At 45.6% G+C, this 26,080-nt stretch overlaps 1 protein-coding gene across 2 annotated transcripts in view; it reads right to left on the reverse strand.

Moving 5' to 3' along the window:
* Positions 1-385: 385 nt before the first annotated feature.
* The window catches only part of WASF3 (WASP family member 3), a 143,582-nt gene continuing 117,887 nt past the window's right edge, over positions 386-26,080 (reverse strand). Inside the window, exons 4-10 of one of the 2 annotated variants that reach the window (XM_062194574.1) lie at positions 24,676-24,810; positions 21,972-22,125; positions 19,167-19,284; positions 13,382-13,557; positions 7,111-7,377; positions 5,446-5,813; positions 386-3,590 (exon numbers count right to left, since the gene is read on the reverse strand). In XM_062194574.1, coding sequence (XP_062050558.1) covers positions 3,433-3,590; positions 5,446-5,813; positions 7,111-7,377; positions 13,382-13,557; positions 19,167-19,284; positions 21,972-22,125; positions 24,676-24,810 — 1,376 coding nt within the window. In that variant the 3' untranslated portion in view covers positions 386-3,432. Of the gene's footprint in view, positions 3,591-5,445; positions 5,814-7,110; positions 7,378-8,208; positions 8,376-13,381; positions 13,558-19,166; positions 19,285-21,971; positions 22,126-24,675; positions 24,811-26,080 lie in introns of both variants that reach the window. The other variant, XM_062194575.1, reaches the window with a different exon arrangement.

The raw sequence follows: 26,080 nt of genomic DNA on the forward strand, positions 1-26,080 counted from the left end.
CCAGTGCTGCCACGGCCACTGTCCAGGCACCTGCACTCCGGGCCGGCTTCTCCAGGCGGCCACACCCCTGCCCAGGGTCCACTTCCACTGCGCCCCATGTCAATTCTGAGCTGGGTCGAGGTCTAGCAAGGTTCCTGGGTGAGTAATTGCATCACTAAAGTGTTCTCTCATATGAAACAGAACACCCATTTTGAAGAATTATTCGAAGGATTTTGTGAAAATAACAAAGGCTCCGGTCTTAGTCACTGCTGAAGCCGAGCCTCGAGGGCGGGGACGTACGGCGTTCCCTGCTGCCCCAGCGGCTCTCACGTCTCAGTGTGGGCTCCTCCCGCGAAGGCTCAAATGGACACTGTTGCAAATCAGCAAAATCTTTTAGGGTTAAAAGTGTAATTTTATTTAGATGTTACTTGTACATAATCTATAGTAAGATATACAAACAGATAAAAATTGTTTAACAGGAATTTCTCTTTTAATACCACTTTAAATTCCATTTACATCAGCATTGGTAATACTGCAATGACAGATACTCTTGATTTATAAAACAAAAATTACTGCTACTCTGGCTGATACAGTCCCACTAGTCTTTAATGGATTAAAATGTATCATGTATTTCAATTGCAAATTATTAACAAAACTTTAACAACCTAGCCACTTGGTGCTCAGAAGATATTTTGGTGTTCTAAAAATTTACTGAAATGAAAATGTTAATTTTATAATAGTATCCTTAGTCGAAAAAAAAAACATAAGAGTGCAAAATCTTATGGTTTGGGGCTAACAAGGCAAAAGCACTCCTTCTGCTCAACCACATAGTTGTGTGGTACCACGTGGTACCACGTGGGCCACTGCTGCATCCTCTTTGTCTAATCCATGCCATCAGGTAAACTTATGGGAAATTCAACTAAAATGCACATGGAGAAATAAAACTGCAGATAATTTAAAACAACCTTACAGTTTACACTATAATTTAAAATGCAAAATTTATAGAAATGAAGTGTGCTTTTAGATGTTCCCCACTTGTTTTGGTAAATACTTTTTTGAAAATGAAGACCTGAAAACTCAAAATCTTCACTTCTTTCTTTCATGCAACACCTTAATAGAAAAAGTCTGGATTTTAATTTTAAAATAAATCAGGTTTGCTAAAAAATACTCTAAAAAAACCAAATCTGGATGTTAGTCATTTTCCCATTCTTTTAAAATTTATAGAATACAACAGGGCAAAAACTTTTCCACTAGTCATAAAATCAAGTTGAAAATAACTTGGTGATTAAACTACAACTGAGACACTAATAGTGAATAGGCTCAGGACTATCCTGGATAAAGTGCCACTAATTTTACTGTAATAGGATATGAATAGGAGAAATCCTCACATGGACAGTGCTCTCTCCAGAAGGGCTAAACAAGATGAAAAAGTATTAGAAATTATAAGTTCCAGAACTATCCAGGGAACTCTCATCCCAAACATGGCCAAAAAAGTGAACTATTACAACAAAGACAAAATAAGACTTTAAAAATGGTCAGAGTCCCAAGAATAATGCCAACCCAATAGGCCTCTACATCTGCCCCCCCCCCCCCACTGAAAAGAAAAAAAAAGGAAATGAAGAAACTTACAACTGTTACTTATATTCAAGAAAATCACAGTGGCCGCCGAATGGTGGCCCGCCTGGAGAAGAGCAGCTCAGGAAGCCAGTGACAGACAGCTGGTTCCACCGAGCAGACCTGGACGCACCTGAGGGAGGCTGGCCTTGCAAGAATGATGAGGACACGCGGTTTCTCGGAGCTCCAAGATCCATCCTCACACAATGGCCACCACCAGCCAGACAGCTGTCACTCACAGACACACAGCTGTGAGCGGACAGCTGATGGGCTTCTCAGAACTCACAGACCACAGTCCATGGATTACTGCCCTATCTCCATTCCTACCATCCGTGCCACAGCTCTGCTTCTAGCCCAAGGTTGCTCCCTTCCTCCTCATGGGGCTTCTCTAATAACCACCACCTGATGGATTCTGGGATCTGAGAATTCCTCAGTTAGTCTGGTGTCTTAGCCTATCTGTGAAGGCCAATCTACCGCCAATGCCTGGGGCACTCGCTTATTCTAAGCAGGTAGTTATCCTTCTCCCAGAATCACAGAATACAAGCTCTTGTTCTTTTGTTCTTGAGCTCCCCAACAGTCTACCTTAGCCAGGAAAGTGAGCCCCAGAGGTCTCTAGGATTAGGCTTCCGGGGAGGGCAAAGGTGGACGCCAAGGACTGCGCCTCGGCCAAGGTCTAAGCATGGTGATCTAGTGAGGGGTGACTTAAAATCGGACACCACGAGCGTGAGAAGAGAGAACTACGTGCTTCTAGGGTGGGGCGAATGCCCTGCTAGTGAGACTGATCCCTAGTCTGGCCACAGCACCGAGAGAAGTGAAGAAATAGCTGTTAGCATCTACTTTCACCCAGACCTGAGCTCTGCAGATCCAGACAGTGGAGGGAGGTGCCATCTGACGCCCTCTCTGTTGTGTGTGGAGGAGGAGCCATGAACCCCGGCCACCACACTCAGGTCACAGCTAACCCGGAAAGGGGGCAGGAGGGGCACTGCACCCTGGGCTGCACCAGGCAGCTCCCGCACACTCGCAGCTGTCCCAGCCAGCGGGCTCCTGGACTGTGAGGGCTGGCCAGTGTTCTGACTGGCATCCCGACAGGCCCCTCGAAGGAGAAAGCACCCAGATCCTCATTTCCTTTACCCCGACGGAGCTGCTGAATCCTTGCACACAGATCATCAACAAGCACTGACTAGGCAAATGCCGGGGAGGCCTGCCCCGAGAGGGCCCTTCCGATTCCACGCCTGACAAGCGTGTGCAAAGGCAACGAGAGTACTCAATGGAGCATTCAAATCCAGTCAGGGGCTGCCAAGCAGAGAAACTGGAGGCAGAAATATTTGGTTCTTTCTGTGTTGCTAAACCCTTCCCTGCAGAACCAACTTTGGAAACACAGTTTTACAAAGAGAGGGAAAAAAAATCCCCAGATGGAAAACAATATCACTTACTGATTGGAAGACATCACACTGACACACAGTCATTAATCTTGCCAAGACCCAAAGCCAGGCAGTTTCACAAACACACAGCAAGTCTGCAGAACTGTAAGGATCGATAGAGAGTAAACCCAAACTGCACTAAATACTTTCACGGCCGAGGGGAAGCAAGGTGCTGTTTTGAGGACAATGCAATAGTTACAGCGTACTTCCTCGTGTGCAGCAAGATTTGCTATGTGTAGTGGCACTTAAGTATTACACAGTAAATACTGAAGAAACCTGGAATTGTTGGATGTGCAGAAGCAATACCACATTGTGAATACAAAAGGTGCTAAGCTACAGGATTATCACACCACTACTGGGGTGCTGAGCCCACGTACAACCCTCCTGACACTTGCAACCTGCGGCCGCCTGCTCGGCCTCAGTCGGACCAGTCGTTCTCGTCCAACTCCGAGTCGTCGTCGGAGTCGCTGTACTCCACGGCGATGCGTCTGGACAGGATGGTGGCCACGTCGTCCCCGATGGGCTCCCGCTTGGCCTCCTGCTCCCGCTGCTCCTGCACCTTCTTCAGCTGAATTCCTGCAGCCACACAAGAGGCCGAGAATCAAATCCCCCTGCTCGGGCCCGGGAGGGAGAGCTAAATGTGAACGTCTGCTGCACAGTGCTTTCTAATGGCGCTATGGAGAAAGTTTTGGAAACTAAAGAGGCGGCAAGCTCAGGGAATATTAAGAAGTTTAATGCCCTCCCAAAAAATGGGCAGTGCGGGGCGGCACTGTGGTGGAGCAGGTAAAGTCGCCGCCTTCAGTGCCGCCATCCCATATGGGTGCCAGTTCAAGACCTGGCTGCTTCACTTCCGATCCAGCTCTCTGCTATGGCCTGGGAAAGCAGTAGAAGATGGCCCAAGTGCTTGGGCCCCTGCACCTGCATGGGAGACCCAGAAGAAGCTCCTGGCTCCAGATCGGTGCAGCTCTGGCCATTGCAGCCATCTGGGGAGTGGATGGAAGACCTCTCTCTCTTTCTCTCTGCCTCTCCTCTTTCTGTGTAACTATGACTTTCAAGTAAAATAAATAAATCTTTTAAAAAATAATGTGCCGGCGCCACAGCTCACTAGGCTAATCCTCTGCCTGCGGCACTGGCACCCCAGGTTCTAGCCCCAGTTGGGGCACCGGATTCTGTCCCAGTTGCTCCTCTTCCAGTCCAGCTCTATGCTATGGCCTGGGAGTGCAGTGGAGGATGGCTCAGGTCATTGGGCCCTGCACCCGCATGAGAGACCAGGAGGAAGAACCTGGCTCCTGGCTTCGGATCGATGCAGCGCGCCGGCCATAACATGCTGGCTGTGGTGGCCACTTGGGGAGTGAACCAACAGAAAAAAAGGAAGACCTTTCTCTCTGTCTCTCTCTGTCTAACTCTGCCTGTCAAAAAAAAAAATGTGAAGTGCAAGTCATATTTCTTATGACAAAGTAATGTGTTGAAATAATAAAAAAATGAGTTATAACTTCAGTGCACATGGACAACTTAAAAAATTCTAGAGCCACACTACACTGGTCTATGAGGTGGCCACCAGTCACATGGAGCTCCTGTAACTTTTACACATGGTATGTGGCTAATGGCATCAGGAAGAGTGGGTTTGTCTTCCCACAACATGGGACTAAAGACATGGAGACACAGTACATTAACAGTTCTCAGCTAACATGCAAGAGTAACTGAGAAAGTTCTATTTTAACAACTGCTATTGAAAATGAATATAATAAAATCATCTACTCTCTTGCTCAGTAACAAAGTAAGACACTGACATATTTATCAGTTCATTTTTAAGCTATCTCTTCTGCAGTCATTTCAGATTTATGGACTATCTATAAGACAGAAAAACATTCCCATATCCCCAATGCCTGGATCCCCCATCTGGTCACATCTGACCCTACGTGTCATCTGGTCTCGTCCTCTGTCCCTCTTGCGCACACACACACACACACCCACACGTTCTCTCTGGATCACTTGAGGCCAGGTGGCATACTACTACCTAGCCTACATATATTTTTCAGATTTTATCAACAGACCCAATCTACCTACAAATGGAAAAAATTTCCCCCTAATTCAATATCCAACAAAGGATGGGCCATGACACCAGTAGTTACGTTTCATCAAATGTCCTTTGCTCTGACACACACCCAGGAAGTATCGTATCGCAGGGACTTCTTTCCCTGACAAAATCAAAGCATGCCAAAGGTGGTCAAGACACAGAGAGGACACGGGAGTCTTTGGGGTGAGAAGGGGGCAGTGTGCCACAGGCCAGATTCGAAGGCAGCACCAGCACCATCACAGCTGTGCTGCAAAGGGAATCATTAGCGCCAGGCCCTGGGCTGCAGCTCCGTGCTCGCTCTCTGTTGGACGAGGGACCTGGAGATCTCTACCTGGAAGGGACTGTTGCACTTACCCATCCGAATAGCAGCAAGGAGGTCGCTTCGCGCGTCACTGATGGGCGGCTGCGCAGGCTCTGGACGCTTTGCCTCAGCCACCGGGGGGCCATGCATTGGGGAAGACGACAGAGAGGAGCCAGGGCCAGGGGGGCCTGGCGGGGGAGGGGGCGGGCCGGGGGGAGGCGGCGCTGTGACCAGGAGCCCTGCGGCAGGCGGATGAGGAGGAGCTGAGTATGTGGAGCCAGCTGAGGCAGGAAATGGGGGCTGCATGGGGATCTGGAGGGGGCTGACAAAGGCAGTTTGTGCGGAAGGAATCATGGGTGGAGGCGGCGGCGGCGGTGGTCCTGACGGGTTGTAATATTCTATTATCTGTGCCGGGAGCATCCTGATGGAGAGAGGAGACACGGAGTCAACAGAGTGACAGTGGAGGGTCACTTCCTCTCAATGCTACTGCGCCCAGACAGGCTGCCCCGGACGTAACACACGCGGGTCAACGGGTCTGAAATCCCCCCTGGGAGGCACACTTCCACGCTGTGGGTCTGTCGTTTGCAGAGGGCAACAGCGTTCACTGCAACAGGATGCCAAACCTTCTACTTTATTCCAGAATGAAGCAGTTGACTACAGATGGCCAAACTGCAACCCCAGTCACCCCGTATCCCAGGCATCTCAGAGGTGTGTGGCTCCCAAACCCGGCCTGCAAGGGTCCTGTGACCACGCAGACTGGGAACATTCCACAGTCTCGAGCCCAGCCCCACGGAAACCCCCCATGGCCATGTGCCCTACAGACTACCAATGTTTTGCAGAGCCCCAGTGCCAAGAAATCTGCTGAATCCTATCCAGCCAAGGGTTTGCCAAACCAACTGGACCACAGATCCTTTCTGCCTGAGGGCAGAAGCCTCAGAATGCGCCCCTGGGAATCCTGATTTAAGGAGAGCCAAAAGATGGGAGGCGGCCAGGACTGCGGATCGAGCAGTAAAGCCCGGGAAAGCTCAGGGGCTTGCCCTGGGCAGAGGGTCCACAGCACACTAGGCTGAAGAACACTCGGGGTGGGGGGGTGCAGATGCAACCCTCCTGGGCACGATTCGGAGGGCACTGCTCTTGGCAGACTGCGGTTAAGCCAAAAGAGAACGCCGAAAACAGCCCATCAAACAGAGGTGTGTGCTCACATCCAGGAACTTGAACATCAAAGTCTCCTGTAGGAGGTGTTTGAATTCCACCTGAAAGGTGGGAACAGGAGGGGCTGGGGGCAGTACTAACACCTGGGTGCTAAGCGGTCAAGAGAGCAGACTGCAGGGGCCTGCACAATATGCTCACCTCCCATGGGCTAAGAACTGTCTGTGCGGCACCTGAGACATGTAAAGAAACTTAAGGATGGGACAGGGTCAAAGTTCAGGGTCCCATCCTTCCTCACGGCCTTGCCTCAGAGATCCACCCAGACACACGGCCCTGTGCACACACAGACGTCACCCTGAGGTTGCACTGTGATGAAAAGGGGGAGCTGCTCGATGTTGTACCTGCTTCAGTCCACACAGGACTTTCTTCTGCCTGACAGAATCTACAGCCAATCATTCTTGACTTTATTCTGGCCTCCAAACCATCAAAGTTAAAAATCCTCCCACCACCTACAGCAAGACTCCAATGCCAGAGGGAGCATAGCCAGAGCATGAGGAGCACTGATTCACCCGAAATCCGCCGGAGCCATCGGTGCCGAGGCCTGCGACCCCTCTGGGGCCTGTGGGGGCGGCGGGGGCGGCGGCTGCTGAGGTCTGTTGAGGGCCATGTGCCTGGCCGAGGCTGAAGGGGGCCGGTACTCGTGCTCGGGGGCCTGGGTTGCGGGCCCATGTGGTGCTGCATCACCAGCTGCGTAGGACGGGGTCACCGGCTGGGGGTGTAGAGAATGGTTGGGAGTGGCCGGGTAAGAGTAATCCGTGACATCCGATGCGTGAGACCTGTCAAGAGACAGGGGTGGGAGACTCGTAAATTAAGCAAGGAAAACATTCCCCTTGCAGACAACAGAGTACATCTGATCATAACGTTGCCAATGCACAAAAGCCAACACTTATTCCTTTACTGCCAACTAGGCCTCGCCCCGTGAGAGCTTCTGAGCAGCGGCGTAATTACTATTTTAGCAGCAAGCCCAGTGTTACATGGAGTCAGAGTCGCAGCTTTGAAGTGAACAAGTCAGCAGACGGGCGGGCAGGCAGGCAACAGAGGGCCCTGCTCACACAAGATCTCAGCAGACTTCTCTAAGAAAGAAGGCTACAAGGCAAAGTCCACTTCATTTAGAAACAGCGTCTAAGACAGGCGTTCTGTGGCAAAGAAACTGACAGTATATAATTAGAAGACAGAAAATGGCAGGTGGACAGGATAAATATTAACAGGAAGGACAGAAAAAGAAAGAGTGCAATCAAGTGAATTGCAATTATTATAAAAGGAAGAAATGCACTGAACCAAAGGAGAAAGCAGCAAGCCAGTGCAGCATGGAAAGGCCTCATCTGCTAGGAGGGCTCAGCGGGGTGACCTCTGGAAGGAATGGAGACCTTGGTTAGTGAGCGGAGCGGAGTTGAGAGAGGAGCTGGGCGCTGGGTGCCGAACGCCCACCGCAGCCCTGGGAGGAGACAAGGAGTTGCGTGAGTGGCAGCTGCAGGTGTTAGTAGCCCACGGTGACAGTCACACACACCCACCGGATTACAGGACACACAGGGCCAGCACACCCTCTCAGGATGGCTGAAGCAGGGGTTGGCCAAGGCTGGGAACCCAAAGAAAGCAAAAGGACAAACCCTCCGGGCACTCTGTCCTCCTCCGCGCTCCCTGCCTGCTCCAGTCTCTTTGCGTCACTCATAAACTCAATGCCCATTTTCCTTCTCTCCCACTCTTCTCTTCTCGTTCTGACTTTCCTCACGTGCACTTGCCGGTTTCGGGGAGGATTCAGCTTGTGTTTCTCTCTCTGAAGGAAACAGGCAAACACACATTGGGGATGTGGAGGGGGGTAGGGAGAGCTGAGTCTCCGTGTCTGGATTTCAGACTGCAGTCCCGCTGGCCTGGGGCACAGGGACGGAGCTACAGGACAAGATGCTGCGCCCACCCTTTCCCTCCCTGCTCACAGTGTAGCGACAACTACTAACTCAGGAAGGCCTCCCAAGCACAGGATGAACTTGGCAGTACGTGTGCATGCCATGATGCCTTTCCAGCTGCGCCGGCTGCTAGCAAGTGAGTCAGGAGCGTTTTTAACAAGGGAAGAGCCTGACCTGTATTAAGATTTAGCAGACGCTTAAAATGTAAATACCTAAAACTGACGCCACTGGTCACAGGCTTGACTGTGTGCAACTGTGTAGCAGAGGCGTCCCGCCCCAGAGGCAATGAGTCTGCCCAGAGCAGGCGCAGGCAGCTGCCACCTCGAGCAGCACAGAGTGCTGCCCTTGCAAGGCAGCTTGACGACACTGGGCCGCCGGGGGCCAAGAAAACAGGGTGGCCGGGATGAGCATGGAAGGAAAGGAAGAGGCAGAATCGGAAGAGCTTTGCAGAGGGCAGGCCATCGGGAGGCTGGGGTGGGGGTGGACAGCCGAGCAGTGAGGAAGGATGGGGAGGAGGGGGCACTGCTGGGCTGGAAGGCAGAAGTCAGCACAGGCACCAGGCCAGTGTGGAGTGGGTCGGCGGTCCTGCTGCTACGTGATGATCAGGAATTGCCTGTTGCAGAAGAAATTCAGGGGTGCAGATAAGACTACAACAGGCAGAAATAAGTGTGGTTGCACCTCAACACCTGTGGGGGACTCCCAGAGAGAGAGAACCCACAAGTGCTGAAGTCCTTCCATGAAATGGCACAGTATTTGCACAGACCCTTCACGTGCCCTCCCACATATCTTAAATCAGCTCTAGATGACTTAAAAGACACCTAATGCAATGCAAATTGCTGTTACAATGTTTTTCAGGGAGTAACGGCAAGAAAAATGTCTGTACGTGTTTAGGACGGACACATCCATCACAGCCTAACTACATGTTCCCGTCTTGGTTGGCTGACTTCATGGCTGCAGAACCCATGGATATAGGGGGACTGACTGTATCTACTGGGGGTTCAATGGGTGACCACAATACATCTGTCAGGGTCCTTCAGGTAGACAGGCAGGACAGTCTGAGAGCTGTAACAGGGCCCAGGGTCCGATGAGAAAAAAGGACAGTCGGGCATGGAGAAACAAGAGTAACACAGAAAAAGAGGGCTGGTGACCCAGGGGGCAACATTTCCTCATCCTCACCCCTAGTCCATGCTTAAGAGCCAACCCATTCCTAACCATCTGTGGGGCGGAGGGAGCAGTGAGAGAGGAGGAGCATGTACAACAGCACAGATCTAAGATTACAGGATTGGAGTATATTATTACACAAGGGATTTATTGATGTGCCATGAAGCTTGATACTTAAATTCCCTTTAATATCTTTTTTTAAAAGGCTTTATTTTATTTGAAAGGCAGAGTAAGAGAGAGACAGAGAGACACGGAGAGAGATCCTCCATCTGCTGGTTCATTCCTCAAACGGCCACAATGGCCAACGCTGGGCCAGACCAAAGCCAGGAGCCAGGAACTACGTCCAGATTTGGGCCATTCCTCCTCTGCCCTCCCAGGTGCACCAGCAGAGAGCTGGATAAGAAGTGGAGCAGCCAGGACACAAACCAGTGCCCAAATGGGATGCCAGAATTGCAGGCAGTGGCTTAACCTTCTATGTCACAATAAGAATCCCCACTCCCAATATCTTAAATACACACAGATGAGAGGATATATACAATCATTAAAAATATATATGGGGTTGGTGCTGTGGTGCAGTGGGTTAACACCCTGACCTGAAGCACCAGCATCCCATACTGGCGCCAGTTCAAGACTTGGCTGCTCCACGTCCAATCCAGCTCTATGCTGTGGCCTGGGAAAGCAGTAGAAGATGGCCCAAGTCCTTGGGCCCCTGCACCCATGTGGGAGACCCGGAGGAAGCTCCTGGCTCCTGGCTTTGGATCGGCGCAGCTCCGGCTGTTGCGGCCAATTGGGGAGTGAACCATCAGATGGAAGACCTCTCTCTCTGCCTCTCCTCTGTGTAACTGACTTTCAAATAAATAAATAAATAAATCTTAAAAAATATGTACAACCATTAAAAATATGTTTCGAAATACTTTCAACATGAACTATGGGGCCAGCATTGTGGTGCAGCAAGTTAAGCTACCACTTGGGATGCCAGCATTCTATATCAGAGTGCCAAGTCTAGTCCTGACTGCTGTGTCTCTGATCTAGCATCCTGCTAAAGTGCCTAGGAAGGCAGCAGATGATGGCTAAAGTACTTGAGTCCCTGTCACCCACATGAGAGACCCAGGTGGACTTCCAGGCTCCTGGCTTCAGCTTGGCCCAGTCCTGGCTATTGCAGACATTTGGGAAGTGAACCTAGGGATAAATGATATTCCTTTTCTCTCTCTGTTCTACCTTTCAAATGAATAAATACATTTTTAAAAAAGAAATAAAAAGTCAAAAGAATTAAAACTTAATAGCAGGCGCCTTGCAGCACCGGCACACCGGGTTCTAGTCCCGGTCGGGGCACCAGATTCTGTCCCAGTTGCTCCTCTTCCAGGCCAGCTCTCTGCTGTGGCCCGGGAGTGCAGTGGAGGATGGCCCAGGTGTTTGGGCCCTGCACCCCATGGGAGACCAGGAGAAGCACCTGGCTCCTGCCTTGGGATCAGCGCAGTGTGCCGGCCACGGCAGCCATTGGAGGGTGAACCAACGGCAAAGGAAGACCTTTCTCTCTCTCTCACTGTCCACTCTGCCTGTAAAAAACAAACAAACAAACAAACAAAAACAAACTTAATAGCACAATTCCCATTTTATAAAAGAGAAAAACACATGTACAGAAAGACTAAGTAGTAACTAAAATGTAGACGGTGATGCAATGATTTCTCTGGATGGTAAGACTATGGATGATATTTTATTTAATGTGTTCTATAACTTCCAGATATAATAAATACATCCTATTTTACAAAAAGAAAGAAGTGGCATGTGTTGGTAAAATTAAAGGGGTTGGCATAATGGTATAGTGGGTTGAGTCATCACCTGTGACACCATATGGGCACCAGTTTGAGCCCGGCTGCTCTGCTTCTGATTCAACTCCCTATTAACGCATCTAGTAAGACAGCAGAGGATGCCCAAGTGCTTGGGCCCCCACCACCCATGTGATAGGCCTGGATAGAGTTTCCAGGCTCCTGGCTTCAGGTTGGCCCAGCTCCATTTGGGGAGTAAACCAGAGGATGGAAGATCTCTCTCTCTCTCTGTCTGTCTCTCTGTCTCTGTCTCTCCCTCTCTCTGTAACTTTGCCTTTCAAATAAATAAATAAATAAATAAATATTTTTTAGGAACTTCTAAATTAATTTAAGGGACACATTTCAAGTACTATGATAGACTATAACCTCCCTATTAATACACACTGCATACAAATAATGAGAGGACAAGAGAATGGTATGAGACGAAAACTCTGAAGCAATAAAACTTAAAATCCTATTTGCTTTTTGAAAAATAAGAGAAATGAAGATGTATCTAAACAGCAGAGCGGTGGAAGACCAAATAATCTGACAATCATCGACTTACCCCCAACATGGAACAATCTAATTACAGATGTTAGATTGAATACTATTCAACTGGTTGATTAAAAATCATCATCATTTTCCCATCTGTATCTGTGTAAAACAGACCGTATGTACGGGATAAAAATAAAGTATAGCTTTGCATAAACAAACAATCACAACTAAATTATCTGGGAAAAATTAGAAAGCCGGTTAGCTTTGTGGGGGCTATGAAGTTTGTGTACCTCCCCACCCAAAGAACTACGAGCAGTTTGTCTCATCCTTCTCACTTCAGATAGAAATAAACAACATGGAATTCAAACTGGAGGCCAGGCGGTCAGTTCCAGCTCCAACGACTCTTAACAATGAATAGAAAACAGCTTGTACAGAAAAATTACTTAGAACTTGCCTCATGCCCCACCAATGACTTACAAACCTTCTGGAATAAAAATATTTAAGGCATTGTAACCAGCAAACAAGTAAGTCTTTCAGCAACGGTCAGGTAGCACCTTCTGTATGTTAGGGTCTACACACTGAGATAAATACACACAAGAGGAGGACACAGCTGTAACACAAAGTCCAGTTGCTGCTGTTTGGGGAACATTCTTGAATCACATATCATAAGAATTCAAAATTCAAATTTGTAATGCTAGAGAAGACCATAAGAACAGATTATTAGAACTTCATAAAGTCAGAAACAGAAAATCAAACCAAAAGCTGCACCAGTCAGTTCCTGATGATGCAGGCAGTGATCCTGTTATGAATTCTTTTTGTGGAAAATGTGACTCAGTGGCCACATCATTCACACCTGCAAGAATTGCTAACAACTTTTTAAAGTAAACTCCAATGGAATTCTTGTCTTGAAATAGGAATACCTAACATTAGTTAACTGCAGCAGCAAACACATCTATCTCCTGTTCATCATTTTTTCAAAAGGTTATCAAAAAGAACAAGAAAGAGATTTCTTCATCATGTTAATCACCATCTACCAATCATTTTTAAATACCAAACAACAAATGAAATTCAAAATCCCAAGCTAGAGAAAGGATTGATTATTTAAATAAAATTTAAGTCATTAACAGTTATTCCAAATTCAGAATCAATACTAAACACATCTAGATTAACTGAATAGTAAATTTAAGCCAGAGAGATTAAAAAAAAAAAAAAAAAGACAAAGCAACCAATGTACAATAACAGTCTTAAAAATATTACTTCAAAATCAAAATACAGGTGGAATCATTTCTATAGACACATAGACCTTTTCTATGGCCACATAAACCCCAAAGCTAGGGGTGCATTTCTGATTTATACTGAAAGTGGCCAGTGCACAGTGGCCCAAAGCATCAGGGGAGGCAGCTATGACACGCACACACCTAGTGTCTGGGGACAGGGATCCCTCGGAAGATGCGCCGTGGCACACGCTCTGAGACAACCTGTTGTCGGGTCTAAGCTCTTTGTCATACGCCATCATATTCCACTCCTGGCGCCTGTTTCTGGCTTTTCTAACCTTTTTCACCTCACGGGTGGTGCCATCTATACGCTTTTGCTCCTGACGTCCAGGAAAAGAAAGCAAGCATGCCAAGACAGAAGGGAGAGGAAAACAGTGGTTAGAGGCAGTCACAATGCACAGGAAACAAGCCCGCTGTGCAGTCCGGAGACATTCCCATTGCAATCACCCCCCGTTCAGGCAGTTCTCTACAGCAGCACACTCCTCTCACCCAGTGGGCCCCAAGATGTGAACGGTTCTTGGTGTTTTAACCAGAAAAGTAGCCAGTGTGCAACAGCTGAGAGCTGCTCACCACCATTGTTGGTACAGAATTCACTCGAACAGGCTTGTTGCCCATTTTAAATCTACTAAACTTCTGAGGTCTGTATCAGGTGAAGCACAACAAAACAACACAGAGAAATCACTCCCCACCCCTGCACGGTTCTGATTGACTTGTTAACATACAATGATATTTCTAAAGACATCATTCAAATTGCTCTATTCCCAATCTCTGAAAGACTATTAGAAAATATTTAAGCAAATCCTGAAACAAGCTTAACACGAAACATCCCAAGATACATACTTACCTGGCTGCACAGAGTCATTCTGGCTCTGGCCCTACTTCGCGAGCAAAAATGAATTCAGCAAATCCTTAGGTTCTACACAAGTACTCCTTCAAAGGGAAGCACAGCTACTCTCTGTGTCCATAAGTCCCTCCTGCTTCCCTCGTGAGACCCTATGATCTTCAAGGACAACAGCGGCATGCTCTCACTTCCCACTGATGGCTCCCAGCACAGGCTCTACGCAAAGCATACTCTCAATACAGGCCGGTTCAATGATCCACTCCACAGCCAGGCTTCAGGTTTACTGTGCTTCCTGTCCCACACACAGGCCAGGCAGTGATGATGCAAACGGCAAACGAAGCAGGCTCTCTCTGCCCTTCTGGAGTTTGAACTCCAGTAGGGCAAGCCTATGAGGCACCCATGAATGTATCATTGTAAAATTTGCTAAAATACAAATGCACTTATATCTTAAAATACATTTATATTACAATATATAACCATTTATATTAAGATAAGTGCTTTTGCTTTTTACATATACATACACACATATATGTATATATGCAGATTAGATGGGGGCAGAGGGGAGCTCCACTGAAAACAAAAACATCCAGGACCGTGGAAGGCCTGTTGAGAGTGTACGTTAAATGTGGGCATTGGCACAGTGGTTAAGACTCAACATGGATGTTTCCATCCCTTATCAGAGTTCCTGAGTTCAAGTCCCCGCTCCCTTTCTAATTCCAGATTTCCGCTAATGTGCACCCTGGGACGCAGCAGAGATGTCTACAGAAGCTGGGTTCCTCAGCACCTGTGTAAGAAACCAGGACTGGGTTCCCAGCTCCCAGCTGAGGCCTGACCCAGCCCTGACTCTTACGGGTATTTGGGAAGCGAACCAGCGGACAGGAACTGTCTGTCTGACTGCATGTCTCTGTCCGTCTCTCTCTGCCTTTCAAATATATAAATAAGTAATTGTTTAAGAAAGAATATAGGGGCCGGCACTGTGGCACAGTGGGTTAATCCTCCGCCTGTGGTGCCGGCATCCCATATAGGCGCCGGTTCTAGTCCTGGCTGCTCCTCTTCCAGTCCAGCTCTCTGCTGTGGCCTGAGAAAGCAATAGAAGACGGCCCAAGTCCTTGGGCCCCTGCACCCATGTGGAAGACCAGGAAGAAGCTCCTGGCTCCTGGCTTCAGATTGGTGCAGCGCCAGCCGTGGCGGCCACTTGGGGAGTGAACCAGCGGATGGAAGACCTTTCTCTCTGCGTCTCCCTCTCACTGTCTGTAACGCTACCTCTCAAATAAATAAATTAAAAAAAAAAAAAAGAAAGAAAGAATATAAACTAGTCATTCATTCCTTTAAGGTGGGGTGCAAAATGATGGTATCTGGAAATTCAAAACTTGCTATCTCTTTGTTGATAGCAACTCAACTTCTTGAAATTTACCCTGAAGAAACCTCTGCCCTGAGTACAGGGACACCCAATGCAGTGCTGTAACAGCAACCATTTACAGTCAACCTATATTCATTCATACAGCAATGGTAAATAATTTAGGAAGCATTTTATGTTTCAGAATACTGCACAACTCTTAAAAAGAACATGCGTAATAATGTATGTGTGTGTGCACAACTCATGTGTAATACAATCTTATGTATATAAACTACTTTGTAGATGTATAGGCATATATATACAAAGGTTTAAAAGGTCTGAAAAGATGCACATTCTGTTCAGTGGGTACTTCCTTCCAGGCAGGGGAGCACCTCTCTTCCCTTCAGGGCTATCTGAGTATTTTAAAACCAGTATATGTCATCTGTATATTTTTAACAACAAAGAGAATAAAGGGAATGGAGGAGATTTTAATGGGATTCTAGTATGCGCCCTGATCAAGAACCACTTTATTAAAGTAATTAAGAATTACTTTAAGTACTTTTATTTTTTCAATTAAAAATTTATTTATTTGAAAAGCAGAGACACACAGATGGGGAGACCTCCCCTATCTGTTGTTGGTTCACTTCCCCAAAAGCTCACAACAGCTGGGACTGGCACAGGCTGGAGCCAAGAGAGGGAACCCGGGCTGGCGCTGTGGCACAGCAGGTAAAGCTGCCGCCTGCAGTGCCGGCGTTCCCTATGGGTGCTGGTTCAAGTCCCAGCTGCTCCACTTCTGATCCAGCTCTCTGCTATGACCTGGGAAAGTAGTGGAAGATGGCCCAAGTTCTTGGGCCCCTGCACCTTGTGGGAAGACCTGGAGAAAGCTCCTGGCTCCTAGCTTTGGATCGGTGCAGCTCTGGCTGTTGCAGCCAACAGGGCAGTGAACCAGTGGATGGAAGACCTCTCTCCTTCTCTCTCTGCCTCTCCCTATCTCTCTGTGTAACTCTGACTTTCAAATAAATAAATAAATAAATCTTTTTAAAAGTGGGGGGAGAGGGAGACCAATCTGGATCTCCCACATGGGTGGCAGGGATCCAATTTCTTGAGCTATAACTACTGCCTCCGAGTGTATACATTAGCAGGAAGCTAAAATAAGGAGTAGAGCCAAGACTCAAAGCCAGGCACTCCAATAGGAGATATGGGTGTCCCAAGTGTTGTCTTAACCACTACCAAATGCTTTCCCTGAAATTAGTAACTGTGACTCTTACTTTTCAAGTGATGGGTGTTGAGTTATTTAGGGGATAAGTGTTACAAACTCTACAACTCTCTTTACAATGGTTTAGTCTCCAAATTTACCTACCAACATGCACAAAAGACACACAAACACACACAACCATGACAAAATATTCACAGTAATGAGTCTATACTCCAGCCACAGTGGGCTACATTCAAATCTCTAGAAGACGCCACACTGTTTCCTAGGCTAGGATGCTCTTATTCCTGCTCAGAAGGGCCCTCGATTACGAAGCCCGCCTGTCTCATCTGCCCCAGATGCTGCAGCCTTCCTCGGTTGTGCTACCCTCCCCAGGCATGCTCTCATCTCCGTGTGCGTGACCCCTCTTCCAAGAGGCCTCCTTCCCAGTCACCTCACCCATACTCTCCGTACTTGCACTTCCCAACATTTAGCAATGGTGTAACTGTACACTTAACAATTCCTACTTAGTAGTGTCATTATTTTTCCATGTTTTTAAAGCATCAAACGGAAATAAACTTTTGTAAGATGTTAAAAATCAATGGGCTTCTTGTTCCCAAATTTTCTAACCTAATTTTTCTTTCAGGTCTGTCCACTGCAAACTGAACATAACTTTGGCTTTGTGAAATCCTGGGACGTGAAGGGCCTACTGCCTCATTTTCTACTCCTATCTGAAGCAGATGTACGTTAACCTTTCAAACTCCACTCCTCTTCTGAGTTCCAAGGGGCTGCACAGTTATTCAGGGCCTGTGCTCCCCATACATGGTACTCTCCATGAGGGAGATACTCCTGGTTTATCCAGCAGTTAGAAGGCATTCAATCATGATACAAGTGAAAGAAAGAAAAAATCTTACCAGAATTTTATGTATTTGGGGAATGTGAAATGAGACAAAAACAGCAAGGAAATGACAGATGATTCTGAAGACACAACAATCACATATAGATTAAGATTGTTTTCTCAGGGTCAGCACTGTGGCTCAGTGGGTAAAGCCGCTGCCTGCAGTGCCGCCATCCCATATGGGTGCCAGTTCCAGTCCCGGCTGCTCCACTTCTGATCCAGCCGTCTGCTATGGTCTGGGAAAGCAGAAGATGGCCCAAGTCCTCAGCCCATGCACCCATGTCAGGGACCCAGAAGAAGTTCCTGGCTCCTGGCTTTGGATCGGCTCAGCTCTGGCCATTGCAGCCATTTGGGGAGTGAACCAACAGATGGAGGACCCCCCCCCCCCCACCTCTGCTTCTGTCTCTGTGAGTCTGCCTTTCAAATAAATGAATAAATCTTTTTTTTTTTTTTTAAAGAGTGTTTTCCACTCAAGGAGAGTGGTCAAAAAGAGAGCCATTTTTACCAACAGTGTCACTCAGAGGGGAAACCTAAAGGCCTTTTGAAAGGGAGTCTGAGGAACGGAGTGTAAACTGCTGGCGTTCCACCCTATGACTTTGAAAAAGTGTGGGAATTAAGACAGACAAGCCTTTAAACCTTTGCTTCTTATCCATTCAAGAGGTTAGTATCTTTTTTCTAAACTTGAATATGCGGTGCAATTCAGCAATTCCTTGGCGATTTCCCAGTGAGATCTCCCCAGGCCATGAAGAAAGCATGAATCACCACCAAGTGTTGGAACCCTTTCATCACTCCAGTGGGAACAGCTCACATGCCCTTCTTACACCTGTTTTCAAACCTCAAGTTCTCCATCCCAAGATGCAGCTTGCATTGCCCCCAAACACCCAAATACTTCCGAATCTTAAGGCCAGCAGCCCACAAAAATACTAAGCCTTTCTCCTAAGTAAAGCATCCCAGCACTTGTTAAACAAGCTGGGTATCACTTTTAAACATAGTAAACATAACAACATTTTAACAAATGTTTGCCCTTTGAGAATTACTCTTCTTAGAGGCAAAAAGCTGAGCCCTAAAATGACAATTTTCAAAGCAGAAGTTCCTTAGCTAAAGCAGAGTGGACTCCTCCTTCCGGGTCTGCTGGCTGTCACGCTGAGCTTCTCAGCCTGCAGACTGGTGGGTCTCCAGCCTGCCACTGCCCCAAAGGGAGGCTTATTTCCAGGAAACACTGTGCCTTGAACAGATGACCACACCTGCTTCTCAGTCCAGTATGAACATCTCATCAAGGTCTGAATTAGATCTGGGTGGAAACCCACCGATTAAGAATGTTTAAAAGATAAAAAAGCACACCATTTGCTCTGATACAGAATGTGGAAGCTATATGAAAACTTGACAGAGCAGGAGAAAAGTTATGGAACATGGTCAGAACAAAATGGAAATTTTAGCTGCTACTTTTGTTTAAAGCTAAGCAAGTGCTGGGGGACTAATGTGATCGTACTTCTAGAAAAATAGTCTTGCTGTGTTAGACTGAATTATCAAAATCTTCCCGTGGGGAACGCAGCCTCTGAGAAACCCTGGCACTAAATCCAACACCTCGACCACTTGACTTTATTTCTAAACGATAATCCCAGTCACATTCATACACACATTGCCCACACAGGAATGATTTACCTTCTGACGTCTTTTCTCTTTCCTTTTGTCTTCCGTGTCCTGTAGCATTTTTTCTTTCCAGAGGTCAAAGAAATAGGATGGATCAGTATAGAACTTCAGCCCATCTTTCTTATCATCTCTGTGAATCACATATTATTGGTCCAGGTGGGGGATGTGGGGGAAGAAGACTGTTACTTTCTTATGGAGGTTAATATTAATCACATTTTAACTCATGAGACTGTAACCTCTCTACCAGGCATTGTAACTATCCTTTGCATTATTCTGTAAATCTCCTTATTCGATAAAATGTGGAACTAGTCAAGAACAGCGACCTGTCCTAGAAATGTTAGGCTAAAGTGCTCTTGCAAATTTAGAATTAGGTAGAAAGTCACTCTGCAGAATCACAATATGGCTCATCAACAACAGCGACTTTTACTGTAATACCTTAATTATTTCAGGAACTGGTTCATTCCTGAAATAGTTCCCAATGGGGACTATCCACAGAGGCAGGCAGATTCTTAGTGCACATACATTCATTTCTATTCTGGAGTTTCAAAACTATCAGATGAAAATTAACAGGTAATCTGTCCCTTTTTCTCAGTCAAATTTACGCAACATCTATAAATTCAATTAAGAAAACAGTAAAATGTTCATGGGTATAAATGTGACTGGGGGAAAAAATAATGAATTAAGTATTTTCAAAGAAGCTTCCCTTGTAACTATTTCCTTTAAGTACTGCTCCAGTTGCTATGGTCTAAAAAATATTTCAAGTCTTTAAATATGTCACTTACCTATCATAAAACCAGTAATAACACAACAAATAGAACATGTTGCTCAAAAAAATCATGATCTAAAGTGAATGCTCTATTCTACTACTGCTTAGAAAACCATGTGGCCTACTTCCTATTTCCGAGTAGCAGCAAAACATTCACATCTCACAGTATTTCAGTAAGTCACCTGAGGCAGACAGGGGAAGCAAACTCAGTGAAGTGAGTAGAGCCAAGAGTTCGCGCTGAACAAAGCAAGCTAACAACCATTCAGAAGAAAACCTGGTCTGGCCTTCAAGTTCCTGACAAGCATCTGCCCATCAGGCGGGGAAGCCTCTATTCCTATGGGGCTATTTCAGTCACTGTGGCTGAAAACCAATGACGGATCTGTGTGGTGTGCCTCCACCTCCTGAAAGCTTTCTGTGCTTTTCCTACGTTCCCAACTGCTAAGTCACCTGCATGCCAGGGATCTGAACGACACTGGTATAAGAAAGGATTTATCTACCCAAGATACTAAGGGCTTGAATAAAGGTAAAGGTGTAGAAAAAAGGCCAACGCAGGAATGTGCTGAAAATCTAAGATGAATAAATGCACATTCGTTTTCTTAAAAATGGAGTTCATATTTCACTGAAGGCAGGAACTCACTTGGGCAACTAGAAACAGATAGTCTATGTCTACCTAAATGATTTCTCACTTTGTATTTCTAATATTTACAAACTATTGTGATAATTAAGTTGAATGCAAAAATCATGTCTTATACATCCCCAAATGTTGTCATATTAATAAGAAGTAGCCTTGAGTTGGCATTGCTATTCTTCAATATGTTATTAAGAAGTCAAAGAAGTGCTTTACTTTCCATAAGCTTGATATGAAAGTCATTTTTATGCAATTCAAGATTTTAAGTCACCACAAATATTTAATCATGATCTTAATTAATCAAATGCAAGTAGTCTGTTGGATTTTCTAGTTTTTTTGGTCAGTACCAAGTTATAATAAGACTCCTTCGTAAGAGCAGGTAAGGAACGTGAACAAGAAGCCTCGTGTTGTGTTATGTAGATTGAGGCTCCTGATGCTACCTGAAACTGAAAAGCTACCCTGGAAGAATGCCGACCGGATGAAAGCAAAGCCAAAAATTAAACAATAGGTGTAGGATTCTAGTATTCATACATATCATTGGTTTTCTCAAATGAGTCTGCTAAAACTTCCAGGGAGGTACGAAGGCTTTCAAAAAAATCGTAGGAAGAACAGGGCTAAAAATAATGTGCATTTCCATGAACTTTTTGAAGCTGCCTGGATGCTTCTTCCATAAAAAGGTGGGCATCCTGCTCCTCTGCCATTGGTTTCCAGGGGGTCTCTGACACCGTTCTGAGGTCTGTGCCTAGCCCTGTCAGGAGGGGCTGTCAGGATAGTCTACGAGAAAGGGAGGCTGGGTGCCAGTCAGGGCAGGTGGGGAAGAGAGTGTCACTGTGTTCGGAGGCAGGAGGAGTATTTCCAAAAAGCATCTCGAATCTCTTCTTATTAATATTTGGTACTATTGATTTTCTTGGAAATTTGGTCCTGATAGGATGTGCTACCATTTTAATGATAACAGGAAGCGAATGTGGTGACTATATTTTCATTCTTACAAGTCCCTAAGGCTGCAGAACGCATTTTTGTGAATTAAATAAGGAATGCCTCTGCAGTGCTGAAATGCTGACTCAGGCAGTTGGCATCATGACGAATAAATGACGTGGTTCCTTGCACAGGGAGCTGAACAGGAGCAGGAACAATCACCACATGCAGCGCTGTTCAGTCACAGGCCCACTCCCGCGGGAGGCACCTGTGCCTGGGAGCTAAAACCGTGCTCACGCTGCTCGGGACAGGCCTATCTACAGTCTGAAACACCACAACTTCAATAATCCTGTGCCAGTGCCTCATTTCACTGGGTGTAATACTGCAACTCACAATATTCAAAGTTTGAAAAACATTCTTAAATGTAACCCAAATGAGCTGCTCAGGATGTTTCTCCAGGAGGTACCATCAGCCTCCTGCCTCTGTCCAGCTCCCGCAGCAGCCATACCTGTACGGTGTCAGGATATTCAGGGGTGGTGGCTTGTCACTCTGGTTGTAAATGTCAGCGACAGGGTTGGGAATGCTGTTCTTGGAGACCACCTGCTGGTCTTGGACTGTGGAACTTTTGAAAGCTTTCTTCATGTTGATATCCTGTAGTGACACTGTTTACAGAAAAGTTGCCCAGGTGAGTCACACACAAGTAATTTTAACTGTTCAAAAAGAACTACTGCTTGACCAACAATCCTAAATATCTTCCAGAATTATCAAACAATGATTTTTCACTGTTCATTTAAAACCCTGTTTAAACAGCACGGCTGGCCATTCCTCCCTCTTTTAGATAACAGTTATCTCTACAGAATGAGGTCAAATCAGAGCTTTAATTCCTTTGCAGCAATCTCCTTATTACATTGAATCTGATATGAAATTACCATTCTTTATTTAAACAGCACATCACAGAAGCTACACAGGAATAAAGTTCTGGGTTTAACAGCCATGTAAATCCATAGATCTGGGGATCATAAGGAAAGCACCAGTTAATTCCCATTGAAATATAATCATGTGGGAAATACTTCCCCCCAATCACACAGACATAAATAACACGTCGTTCTTCTGACACTTACCATTTTCCCCTGAGCTCCTAGTAATACAGTCCTAGAAATTAAGTAGCTTGAGCTATGATACAAAACTACACCAGCAGCGGGAATAGCACTGCCTAGACTTGTGTGTGTAGCACTTTGCATTTTATGTATTCGCCATTCTGACACTGACACACTCGAGCCACGGAAACTGAGGTTCAGGAGTACAGAGTGACTTACCAAGATCTTCCAGCAAAAAAGCAATGGCTAGTCCTAAACAGATCATGGGTTTCCAAACTTTCAGTCGAGGGTTGTTTCTACTCTAATATCCATTCCAAGGATAACAATAATGAAAAATCTTGATTGCAAAGGGATTTTTAAAGACATGACATGTACTGTGAAATTTCATAAAATGTAACCTACAGATTAATCTTTTCCATGGTAGAGTTTATTATAAGCATTCCAACTGCAAGAGGCAATACACACACACACACACACATCTAAAGGAAGATGAATAAATATTAAAAATTATTGTGAAACCAATTTTGAAAGTAAATAATTGATTTAAAAGGCTAAGAATTCCCTATATGAACAGACCAATAGCTATTCAAAGTTTTTTTAATAAAAAGTAAAATTTAAAAATTAGATTAAGAACATGTAAGGCCGGCGCCGTGGCTCAACAGGCTAATCCTCCGCCTTGCGGCGCCGGCACACCGGGTTCTAATCCCGGTCGGGGCACCGATCCTGTCCCGGTTGCCCCTCTTCCAGGCCAGCTCTCTGCTGTGGCCAGGGAGTGCAGTGGAGGATGGCCCAAGTGCTTGGGCCCTGCACCCGCATGGGAGACCAGGATAAGCACCTGGCTCCTGGCTTCGGATCAGCGCGGTGCGCCGGCCACAGCGCGCTACCGCGGCGGCCATTAGAGGGTGAACCAACGGCAAAAGGAAGACCTTTCTCTCTGTCTCTCTCTCTCACTGTCCACTCTGCCTGTCAAAAAAAAAAAAAAAAAAAGAACATGTATTTAGCTAAATGTTTATAAGTGGGAAAATGAAAATGAATGTTTATAAAAGACATGAAATTTTCAATGTTTCATATTTTTGTTAATTTTCTAACTCACAAGCTTAATTTTTACCTTCAAATAAGACCTGAACATGAATAAAAATACCTTTTTAAAATGATGAAATCCACAAAACATTTTAAAATAAATCTTAATCTTTTGCCAACACTATTATATATGTATACAACAAAACTCAGATGCTAGGATCTTTTAAAGCAATAACAGATATTGTAACCACCATCATGTAAAGGTAGAAATGATTTGCCACCAGAATATTTTTCTCAAAGTAACTAAGAAGTGCTATATCTTGTCATTTTTAAGCAACTTTTTCCAGTCTAATCTCAATCTTTCAAAAGATAATGGAAGTTAAATTTTTAAAAGGAGTTGTTAATAGTTGAATTTTTGTTGAAACTGCCATGAATTTAGCAGTGTTTGTCAATATTAACATTATTTTAGAACTTGACCCTTGGAGGCCTTTTGTAAATGCTACTTCTGAGAAGATTAACATAATTTTAAATAAGCTGAATCACCAAGATTATCTACAAGCATCAACCCCAACAAGAGGATCACGTTGAAGCCTTCCCTCTACCAGTCTACGATGGGTCTTGCAAATGTCCACAGAAAATGCACACTATGAAAAACTATGCAGGGGTTTCAACAGTTTTACTTGCACCAAAATAAACTTTTTGGAAGTACCCTCCTCTTAGGTACAACCCACTGTTAGTCGGATAATATGGTGGAATAATTCTGTGATTTTTAGCTAAGAAACTATTTTTAAAATAAGTGCCAGTAACCTAAAATTAAGGCTTCTAATACTGAATTAATTCAAAGAAGCCTTTAAAACCAAGAGCATATTTATAATTTTCTTTAAACAAGAATATGGCATATGAGGTAGCCAAGATCTAAATCTTTCATCACTAATTAATCCAATCTTGTGGGATTTTTCCCCCTCACTCTTGTAGGAAAGACAAGATAAAATACCAGCATACCACCTCGAGGAAAAGGCAGTAATTACACTGCGATTAATTACTACAGTCTTGGCAACATCACTTCCAGCTTACTGCTTTCATGCAATTACCTACCCTCTTCCACTGTGGAATCCAGCTGGGTAACTTTGACAGCAAGGCGATCAATTCTGTCTTGAAGAGAATTTGCTCTGATGTAGAAGTTGTTGGCCTCATTAAACAACTCACCAAATATGTCTTCAGCATGTTTGCCTGTGGAAGAGAATGAATGGACAGAGCTGTCCGCTCAGAGAGGAGCTGCTGCCGCCCCCACCCCCAACACACAGACACGGTGCTAATTCCTGCGAACACGTGGGGTCTCGTGTAGATGAGCTTGAGGGTCAAGTGGCCTTTAGAAGCTCTGAAGCTATTAGCAATATTCATATCAGTCTGAAATTGGCCCAGGGGTGTAGAATTGTAGAATTCTAGCGTATAGACTCCTGATTGCCACATTTTGGGGAAAAAATAAAGCTTTCATTTTTGCAAACTTCAAGTAAAAACATAATTTAAGACTTTCATTTTTCATGTGGTCTGGATATGATTTGGCTCCTGAACTCATGGAGGATTTTAAATCCCGAAGTCCTAAGTTAATGGCACTAAAAAGGGTGGAAGCAATTATGGGGTTCAGGAGATGGGCTTAGCAGGGGTCCCTAGGTCACTGAGGACACGCCCAGGAAGGTGGGTCTCCCCAGAGGGTGGCCTAAAAAGGCCGAGGTGGGCCCAGCCTTTCTCTGCGTCTCTGCTTCCTGGCCCGCCGCATCCAGCACGCTCTGAAGGCCAATCCAATGCAGCCCCCTGGCCTCGGACTCCACCTTCCCACACTGAGCTAAAGAAACCTTTTCTCCTTATTTTGCCTCAGGTATTTTGTTGGCATCGCGAATAGCTAACTTCTTATTCCCCAAGATAATTCAATAAATCACGTGGGTCTTTAAATTTAGGACTTTCCCTCATTCACAATCAGAAACATTAGATGCCTTATAGTGTACCAACCACTTTGCAATGGCATTAAATTTGGAAATCTGGGTACATAGTTCTACTGTAGCACGCTCTAAAGATCAAATTTTGAATTCTGAGTGAAGGGTTTTTATATGCCTCCACTCTACATGCCCATGAATGCTAGGTACAACTCCTTTTTTTTCTTAAAATGTGTTTAACATTTCAGAACATTTAACAAGATAGAAACTCACATCTGCTTACATTGACTCTCTACATCCCAACATCACTCCTTCACTCAACAAACATTTAGGAACCCTCTGAGGGTGCAATGAGCATGCCTACCCTTAACTTCTCTGACAGACATCTAGCACCTCTCGGCATTTTCTTTTTTTAAAGATGTATTTATTTAATTGAAATGCAGAGAAAGAGAGAGAGAGAGAGGTCTTCCATCCACTGGTTCACTCCCCAAATGCCTCAACGGCAGGAGCTGAGCCAACCTGAAGCTGGGAGCCAGGAGCTTCTTCTGGATATCCCACAGTGGTGCAGG

Source organism: Lepus europaeus, chromosome 6 (genome assembly GCF_033115175.1).
Source record: "Lepus europaeus isolate LE1 chromosome 6, mLepTim1.pri, whole genome shotgun sequence".
NCBI classification, from domain to species: domain Eukaryota; kingdom Metazoa; phylum Chordata; class Mammalia; order Lagomorpha; family Leporidae; genus Lepus; species Lepus europaeus.